This window comes from Haplochromis burtoni, unplaced genomic scaffold (assembly GCF_018398535.1).
Source record: "Haplochromis burtoni strain Fernald_Lab_line unplaced genomic scaffold, NCSU_Asbu1 Contig_864, whole genome shotgun sequence".
In the NCBI taxonomy this organism is placed as follows: Eukaryota; Metazoa; Chordata; class Actinopteri; order Cichliformes; family Cichlidae; genus Haplochromis; species Haplochromis burtoni.
In genome coordinates, this window is record NW_024583225.1 from 118,761 (window position 1) to 127,588 (window position 8,828).

An 8,828-nucleotide genomic window follows, 5' to 3' on the forward strand; every position below is an offset into this window, starting at 1 on the left:
AAGTTTATATAATTATTTAGCCTTGTTGTGCAAACAAGGCTATAACTGCAAACTTAATAAATGTTAGAATTTGAAAAATAACAAACCTAAAAAGAAACACTAGGTACGAGATACATGAGGACCTATGATACGGTGATACTTTTGGTAAACAACCATTTGACTAACATGTGTGTCTCACCTGCTCTTGTTCATCTCTGTTCTGTCCTCATTCTCCTCTCTCTCCCTCTTTGTGCTGACAATCATCAAATATACAGTTGAAACCAGATATTTACAAACTCTTCAGATCAAAACAAAAACACTTTTTTAATTGTAACATCAAATCAGACTAAATGTTTATTTTTTTAGATTGATAAATATAAAAACCATATTTGTTAACTTTAAGAGTAAAGATGAGAAACTATCTGTATTTCTTAATTGTAAATGGCACCAAATTGTATTCAAACTTGAGCCACACTTATGGAGCTCCACAGTTCTTTTCCTGGTGTTTTGGTTGACATCTCTTGATTTTCCCATGTCACAGAAACAGGCTCTGTGTTTTGCCTTATATGCATCCACAGCTGTGCCACCAATTTACTCACATGGACTCTACTAACCTATCAGAAGCTTCTTCAGCTCAGAATGGAATCGTCTGGAGTTTCTTATTAATTAACAATAAACTTAGTGTACATGTACTCCTACATTTGATGAAAGTGATAAAAAACAGACAGCTCTGTCTCTCTTTATTCTGACATTTAACTAATTCAAAAGATATTTCAATATTTATCTAAAACAAAAGTTTACTCTAAATTGATGTTGTACAGTAAAATTATGTTTTCTCCCTAAATGATGTAAATATCTGGTTACAAATGTGAATATCCTGCTGTGTACTGAAATCCCTCTTGTTTTGCATAGAAATATACTGAACAACATACAAAGCATAATATATAAAATAACATTTACCTGAGTTTTTTCTTTGAAAGAAGCCTCTAATGTCCATTCTTATATTTCAGTACATAACTGAAACCGATTTAGTCGGGGAGGGTAAGAACTGAAAATATGAAATAAACACACGTAAGCTAAGACTCTCTAAAAAAAATAGCATTTGTTCGGCTTTTCATTTCGCCATTTGTTGATTCACTTGAAGAGCAAGTAACGTAATATTGGTCAAGTGATCAGTTTGATATCAATCTTTCGTGATGTCACCGTCATATTTACATTATTTGTACGAGTACGAATGATTTGCTTTGGTACCTGGTCAAACTTAAGCTCTCCTTAGTATGGCTGGCTCCGTTTCTCCAACAGCGCACTCACAGGAGCAGCTGCCCCGCCCCCTCGCTCAGTCGCTTAGTGCCTGAGCTCGGATCATACCAATATCAGGGGGGATTCACGCACAGTCGTAAATTCCCACAGTGTGCACTATGTGCTTCGAATATTGTGTGTACTTTTTGTTTTATACAGTTGTCAGCCAGACATCTAACTATGAAAAAATTACACTCCAAAATACCCCGGGCTTCTGACAAAACAACCCGGGCTTAAGCCCAGTAAGCCACCCCCACGCTCCACCCCTGTGCAGCACTACAGTGATCCTCGTACTCTGATGTTTAGTTTCCTCTGAGCTATTGGTTCTGTCACTAGTTAGCTAACATAAACTAATATGAGTCTGTTAGTCAACCACATGCTCCGTACTAACAGAAGATGGCGATAAACATGTTTTTAACTGAGCTCTTGTTTCTTAAACCCAGCGTCACAGACAGAGTGACGTCTGTGTGAGAGTCTGTGACGCTGAGCTTAGTGGGATCACCTTTACTTATCTTTGAATGTGTGATGTTTTTCACGCTCTCCTGTCGGATCCATAAATTCACCTGTTGTTGTTGTTGACGTCAGCGGCGCGTCAGAATCACCTGTGTGGGGGCGGGGCGAGGTGTTTGTCTTCCTGTCAGAGAGCAGGTGAGACACACCTGAGGAGGTACATCGGAGCTGAGCGTCTTTTCCTCCTCGCGCGTAGACTGACCGCAGACGGACATGTCCACGCGCTCCTCTTCCTCCCCCCTCCTCCTCCTCGTTTTCGCGCTCTTGCGGTCCGGGGGGGCGGTGGACCCGCACTGTGAGGACGAATTCCGGCGCGGGCACGAGGACTTCGTGCTGTACGCGGAGGACGCGGTGAAGCAGGGCGCGGTCATGTTGGCCACCGCGAGCTTCTACTCCGAGCTCGAGTGCGAGCGCGCGTGTTGCGGGCAAGTGCACTGCAACCTGGCGTTGCTGGAGCCGAGCGTCCCCGGAGAGGAGAACCGCACGTGCGTGCTGTTCAACTGCGTGCGTAGGAATCGGTTCGCGTGCAGGTTCGTGACCCAGAGCGGGTACAAGAGCTACGTCAGAGACGCCGTGTACCGGAAGTACCTGGCAGCCCCCCAGAAAGAAGGTGAGTACTTTTAGGCTTACTGACTCTCCGTGATGTCAGTTCTGCTCAGTGAGCAGGATCAGAAGGACTCTTGGAGGCTGAGAGAGGTCTGAGCATGTGCAGGGGGGTGAAGATGCAGGCAAGAGGAGGCATGGAGGCGGGTGATTGGCTGTGGGCCCAAGTGTGTCAGCAGGGAGGTCGGTGGGCAGACTCGGAGCCCGACGGGGTCGCCAGGTCAGAACACACACGCCTGTTCGTCGGAGCAGGACCGGGTGTTCTGAGAAACTATCCTACTCTGACAAAACGTCCTACCCGCATTATAATTTGAGGGTGACTTGCGACTAAACCTAACCCTACCCCTAACCATAATCCTAACCATAACCTTAAGAAGTATTCTGGATGGGTGAGAGAAAAAGGAGTTAATTCGGTGTTTGGTGTTGTGCGCATGCACTGTGTCTGCACAGAAACATTGTGTAGGATGTTTTTTCAGGTAGGATCGACTCCCAGAACACCGGCCCACATAGACTGCGAAGGCCGGGTCCGCCGAAGGATGTGGCCTAGGTTTTGGGACACAGCTTCTGTTTAATGTTTTTGAAGAACAGCTGTCGCGTAGACGGCGTGTTCCTCCGCTGTGTGAGGAGCGGGTTAAAGATGATCTGCAGCTTCGTTCTCTCAGACCGCCGTGATCAGCTGATTAAGTGTTACAGGATGTCACATGTTCCCTCCATGCTGACAGATAACCACGGCACAGACGCCTGTTATCTGTGGCTGAAGCCACCGGCACAACGCTGTGACCAGCTCACCTCCATCGTAACTGTGGGACTAACGCCTCGCCGGTGCTCTGTCTGTCTTGGTCGTTGTGTCCTTGGACACCTACCGCCTACTGGTGTTGGCCGGGGCCGGCCCCCACCTCACTTGATTGGCAGCCTCGCTTCTGTCAGTCTGCCCAGGGCAGCTGTGGCTACAACTGTAGCTTGCCTCCACCAGTGTGTGAATGTGAGAGTGAATGAATAGTGGAATTGTAAAGCACTTTGAGGGTCTCGAAAAGCGCTATATATGCAATCCATTATTATTATCATTTCAGGCTGCGCTTCCTCTCTATGCACGTGATCTCTGACCCTGTCTCAGAATCCATCTGACTTCAGCTCCCCCTCACTCTGTCTCCAGGTAAGAAGCATCCGCCCGTCGCCAACGCAGGCCGTGATGTCACCATTCAGCCTGGAGAGACTGTGATGCTCAACGGCACTGAGAGTGTGGCGCTGAGCGGCGCAAAAATTAAAGACTACCGCTGGAGTCTGCAAAGAGGAGACAGCAGTGTAAAGATAGAGGTACAGGTGCTGCAGCACGGGGGTGGGGGCTTCTGTGTTACAGGGAGACTTCACCTGGAGACAGACGGGTAGTTCACTGTATCCACTACTTTGAATATAAAATTCAGCAGAGCAGCTTCCAGCCCACCAAATCTCATTCACAATCCGTCCAGTTTTCACTCTGCCTTGGTTTTTGGAAGTTAAAATAAGGACTTGTGTCTGTGCAGGTGTGTCCAGGTGAATGTAATTGTTCTTCAGCGTCCCTCTGCAGCATTCAGCTGTGACTGAGTCCAGCTCATTTCACTTTTAAATGCTGTTATTTTTGAATGGGCTTCTGCAGGAGACCAATTATCCTGACCAGGTGCAGCTCTCCAACCTGCAGACAGGCTCGTATGTCTTCAAGCTGACGGTCAACGACTCCAACGGCAAATCAGATGATGCCAAGGTCACAGTCCTCGTTCTTAACCCACAACAGACCAGCTGTGAGTGCTCATGGGATATGTATTCCAACAATAAGTCTGTAGCATGTGCAGAGCCCTGTGCCAGAGTCAATAGAGAATTTGGTCAATTTTAGGTTTTGAGGACGTTTAGTTTGTTTTCATCTCAGTCTGACTTTATTGGTTCTAAAGTCTTCACTTATCGTCACTTTATCGATCAGCTGATGGCTGAATCACTGTGTTATTGATCAGTTAAACGGTGTGGTAGAAGCAGAGTCAGCTAATTGGTGGAGGGAATGGTGTTTTTTTTTTTTCTCGCTCCTCTTAAACTGGTCAGACTGGATTACCTGACTCATGCACGCTCAGAGGACGCCCCCACACTCACAGCAGAAACTTGACGTAATTCTATTTGACATCTTCCTTTCAGCTGATTTCAGGGTCACGTGATTCACTGAGTCTGTATTGATCGCAGCTCTGGCCATAGTCAGGTTTTAAAACCTTAAAATGGGAGTTTGCAAAACAGTAAATGGTGCAAGTGTTGTCACAGTGGCACACCCTTTTTGTTTTCAGCACTGCAGTCAGCTGTATTTCTGTAGGTAAAAGTCTGACAGGAAGTGATGTAACTGACGCTGTCCTCGCCCTCAGCATACTGTCAGGCTCCGGTGAAGGTCGGGCCGTGCCGCGCAAAATTTACTCGCTGGCGTTACAACATCACAAAGGGCGTCTGTGAGATGTTTGTGTTCGGAGGCTGTATAGGAAACGAGAACAACTTCCTGTCTGAACAAGAGTGTCTGTCTGCCTGCAGAGGAGTCACAGGTACACACACGCACACATGTACACATGAACACAGACACACACCTTTATTGTAACGCTGTTTCTGTATTTTTGTCCACAGTGTCATCGCAGAGGAGTGTTACTCTGCCCGCTGCAGGTCAGTCCCACAGCGCACCTCTTCATCTCTGCTCCACAGTACAACCAGGATGCTCAGTGTGTGTGCGTGCATGTGTGTGTGTTTTAAGAGGTGTGCGGCTCGCCGTGCGGTCCTGATCAGCTAACCTGTGGCAATGGCTGCTGCCTGGACAGAAGTATGGAGTGTGACAACGTGAAGCAGTGCAGCGACGGATCAGACGAGAGCCAGTGCCACCAACGTAACACACACACACACACACACACACACACACACACACACACACACACACACACACACACACACACACACAGTGTAGCTGACCTTCCTCCTCCTCCTCAGTGAATCAGACCTTGAGCCTTCTTCTGGACATTGATGTGAACAAGAAGAAAGGTTTGTTTTAATTTTCTTTGTTAAAGAAATACTCAAAGCTAACAAGCTACATGCTAATTAACCCCTCCCCCCTCAGCTCAGTGCACGGAGCCTCCCCGCACCGGTCCGTGCCGGGCCAAATTCCCCGGCTGGTACTACGACCCCCTGGACCAGAAGTGTCACGAGTTCACCTACGGTGGCTGTGACGGGAACGAAAACAACTTTCCGGACGATCAGACATGCAGAGAGTACTGCAAAGAAGTCGGCGGTACACACACATTCGCACACACAAACACTTAATCTTCACAACAGAGCGCTGGCTTTCCAGCAGATTAAAGATCAACCCAACCTGAGCGTCACCCACACTGCAGCGCTCTGACTTAAAGAAAGTGAGCGTCTCGCTAAGCACGGGAGCGGCTTCTATTGGCCGGCTGAAGGTGGCGTTGCCTTGGCTACCAGCTAACACAAACGTAAAAATTGGGATTTTTTTTGTCTGTGGGAAATCAAACGTTAGGACCCTTCACTCATGAGATGAGCTCCACACACAGAAACTGCTCCCATACACTGCAGTCACATGACTCTGTGACAATGTCATTCAGACGTCTTCTCGCTAACCTGACGCAGTTTGTGCTGAAGCACAGAAATGTAAGCACTCCGGCAGAACTTCATAAAACTTGCTGACTTCCAGATAAGGAAACGGGAAGAGAGAGCGGCTCACCCGCTTATGAGTTTTGGAACTCACTGCTGCTTTTTCTTCTTTCCCTGCAGAGAACGATGTGTTCGCCAGAGGTTTGTTTGAGCGCTTCGACAAGGAAGTAGACGACGACTCAAGTGAGAGATTTAACCTCAGCTTTCAACTGTTCTACAGTACAAACAGGACATGACCTCACTGTCCTCCTCCACAGGTTCCATCACGCTCGCTGTGATCCTGTCGGTGGCCATCTTGTCTCTGCTGGCCATCCTGGCCTACTGCTTCCTGAGGGCCCGCAAGAGGCGCACACACAGGCCCGTCAACACGGGCCCCACCCACGAAGCACTGTCCAAGGAGGAGACGTCTGTTTATAACAGCACCACCAAGCCCATGTGACGTCAGCCGTGCCGTTACCGTGACGATCGGCTGCCTTGTTTTGATTTAAGTGTCCTTTAAATGTTTTTATTTCTCAGCTGTTTTCATGATTGATTATTGGGGACGCTGGAGTTCTGTGGTGATGTCAGTTTCCTGTCCGCGGCGTCTTTACTGCTCTTTGTGTTTCAGTATTTATGAATTCAGCGTCTGGGTCTCAGGTTTTATTAGTTTTCATGTAAATACCAAGTTGGTCTCAGGTTTTTAACTTCTGCTCTTATAAAATTTTAATAAAAGTTTGAAAGTAGTAATAAAGTTTGGACATAACAAAAAGTGATCTTTATTTTGAAAACAAACTTCCTGCTTACTGTGAGGTGCTAAACAGGGGTTCGTTCTTCGCTGAGTAAGTTGGCTGGATTTGATTGTTGACGATTTCGCGTGATCTTGGATCATTCGGTTCTCCGAAGCTCATCTGGGACTTGCTGTCATAGCAACAGATCCGTAAGCGTAAACCTGCTTGGGAGCAGGCTTACTTTATGTAAACAGGATTAGATCGCGGCCACTCAGGTATGTCCGCTTCATTTATACGAAAACAACAGCGATATTTTTCCACTGTATTTCCATAAATAAATATTATCAATGTAACTAAAGCTAATGCAGTATTTGATTCTTTTATTGATTTCATACAGATACATACAGGTCATTTCCTAAAAGAAGGGAAATGTACAATTAATCAGTCTATTTCATGTATTTGATTATTTCAGATGTAATTCTTATTTTAGAGCAGTAATAGTAAATTACTTCGTGTAATTAAGATGAGAGACCACGGCTATAAAAGCGAAGGTGGATTTGGGAAGTCTGTCGCAGCCATGTCCTGTCCGTTTACGCGAGCCACCCATTGCGGAAGGTGCAAGATTGATAAGGAGAGTTTTCAGAATTCAGCGTATATTGCGGGATAGACAGGATCCCTTTTCTTCTTCTACTAGTAATCTGTATAATTGCATATATATATATACACTCAACAAAAATATAAACGCAACACCTTTGTTACTGCTCCCATTCCCCATGGGATGGACGTAGAGACCTAAAATTCATTCCAGATACACAATATAACCATCCCTCCCAAACAGTGGTCACAAATCAGTCCAAATGTGTGGTAGTGGGCACATCTGCTATATTGAGATAATCCATCCCACCTCACAGGTGTGCCACATCAGGATGCTGATCTGACATCATGAGTAGTGCACAGGTGTACCTCAGACTGCCCACAACAAAAGGCCACCCTGGAATGTGCAGTTTTTTGCGCTATTGGGGGTCTGGGGACCCAGAACCGGTCAGTATCTGGTGTGACCACCATTTGCCTCATGCAGTGCAACACATCGTCGCATGGAGTCTATCAGATTGTCAATTGTGGCCTGTGGAATGTTGGTCCACTCCACTTCAATGGCTGTGCGAGGTTGTTGGATATTCGTGGGAACTGGTACACGCTGTCGTATACGCCGGTCAAGCACATCCCGAACATGCTCAATGGGTGACATGTCCGGTGAGTATGCTGGCCATGCAAGAACTGGGACATTCTCAGCTGCCATCTGCCCTGAACAATGTGAACCATGATTCATCCGTGAAGCGCACACCTCTCCAACGTGCCAGACGCCATCGGATGTGAGCATTTGCCCACACAAGTCTGTTACGGCGACGAGCTGGAGTCAGGTCAAGACCCCGATGAGGACGACGGGCATGCAGTTGAGCGTCCCTGAGACGGTTTCTGACAGTTTGTGCAGAAATTGTTTGGTTGTGCAAACCAATTGTTCCAGCAGCTGTCTGGGTGGCTGGTCTCAGACGATCTTGGAGGTGAACCTGCTGGATGTGGAGGTCCTGGGCTGGTGTGGTTACACGAGGTCTGCGGTTGTGAGGCCGGTTGGATGTGCTGCCATATTCTCTGAAACGCCTGTGGAGACGGCTTATGGTTGAGAAATGAATGCAACAGATCTGGTTGACATTCCTGCTGTCAGCATGCCAATTGCACGCTCCCTCATTGCTTGTGGCATCTGTGGCATTTTGCTGTGAGACAAAACTGCACATTCCAGGGTGGCCTTTTGTTGTGGGCAGTCTGAGGTACACCTGTGCACTACTCATGATGTCAGATCAGCATCCTGATTTGGCACACCTGTGTGGTGGGATGGATTATCTCAATATGGCAGATGTGCCCACTACCACACATTTGGACTGATTTGTGACCACTGTTTGGGAGGGATGGTTATATTGTGTATCTGGAATGAATTTTAGGTCTCTACGTCCATCCCATGGGGAATGGGAGCAAAAACAAAAGTGTTGCGTTTATATTTTTGTTCAGTGTATTATGTTG

At 47.0% G+C, this 8,828-nt stretch overlaps 1 protein-coding gene across 1 annotated transcript; it reads left to right on the forward strand.

Moving 5' to 3' along the window:
- The first annotated feature begins 1,615 nt into the window (after positions 1–1,615).
- Positions 1,616–7,113, forward strand: LOC102294169 (kunitz-type protease inhibitor 1). The gene is made up of 10 exons (XM_005950876.3): positions 1,616–2,398; positions 3,545–3,705; positions 4,025–4,166; positions 4,767–4,937; positions 5,017–5,052; positions 5,141–5,269; positions 5,371–5,421; positions 5,498–5,668; positions 6,169–6,231; positions 6,306–7,113. Exons 1-10 carry the CDS (start codon positions 2,002–2,004, stop codon positions 6,485–6,487), a joined length of 1,503 nt encoding a protein of 500 aa, XP_005950938.1. The 5' UTR covers positions 1,616–2,001; the 3' UTR covers positions 6,488–7,113.
- Positions 7,114–8,828: the final 1,715 nt, after the last annotated feature.

Coding starts and splice junctions, on each gene's coding strand:
- LOC102294169 (XM_005950876.3), top strand. CDS start 2,002: ATGTCCACGCGCTCCTCTTCCTCCCCCCTCCTCCTCCTCGTTTTCGCG. Junction 3,706..4,024: donor ACAGCAGTGTAAAGATAGAG/GTACAGGTGCTG, acceptor GGGCTTCTGCAG/GAGACCAATTATCCTGACCA. Junction 5,422..5,497: donor TGATGTGAACAAGAAGAAAG/GTTTGTTTTAAT, acceptor CTCCCCCCTCAG/CTCAGTGCACGGAGCCTCCC.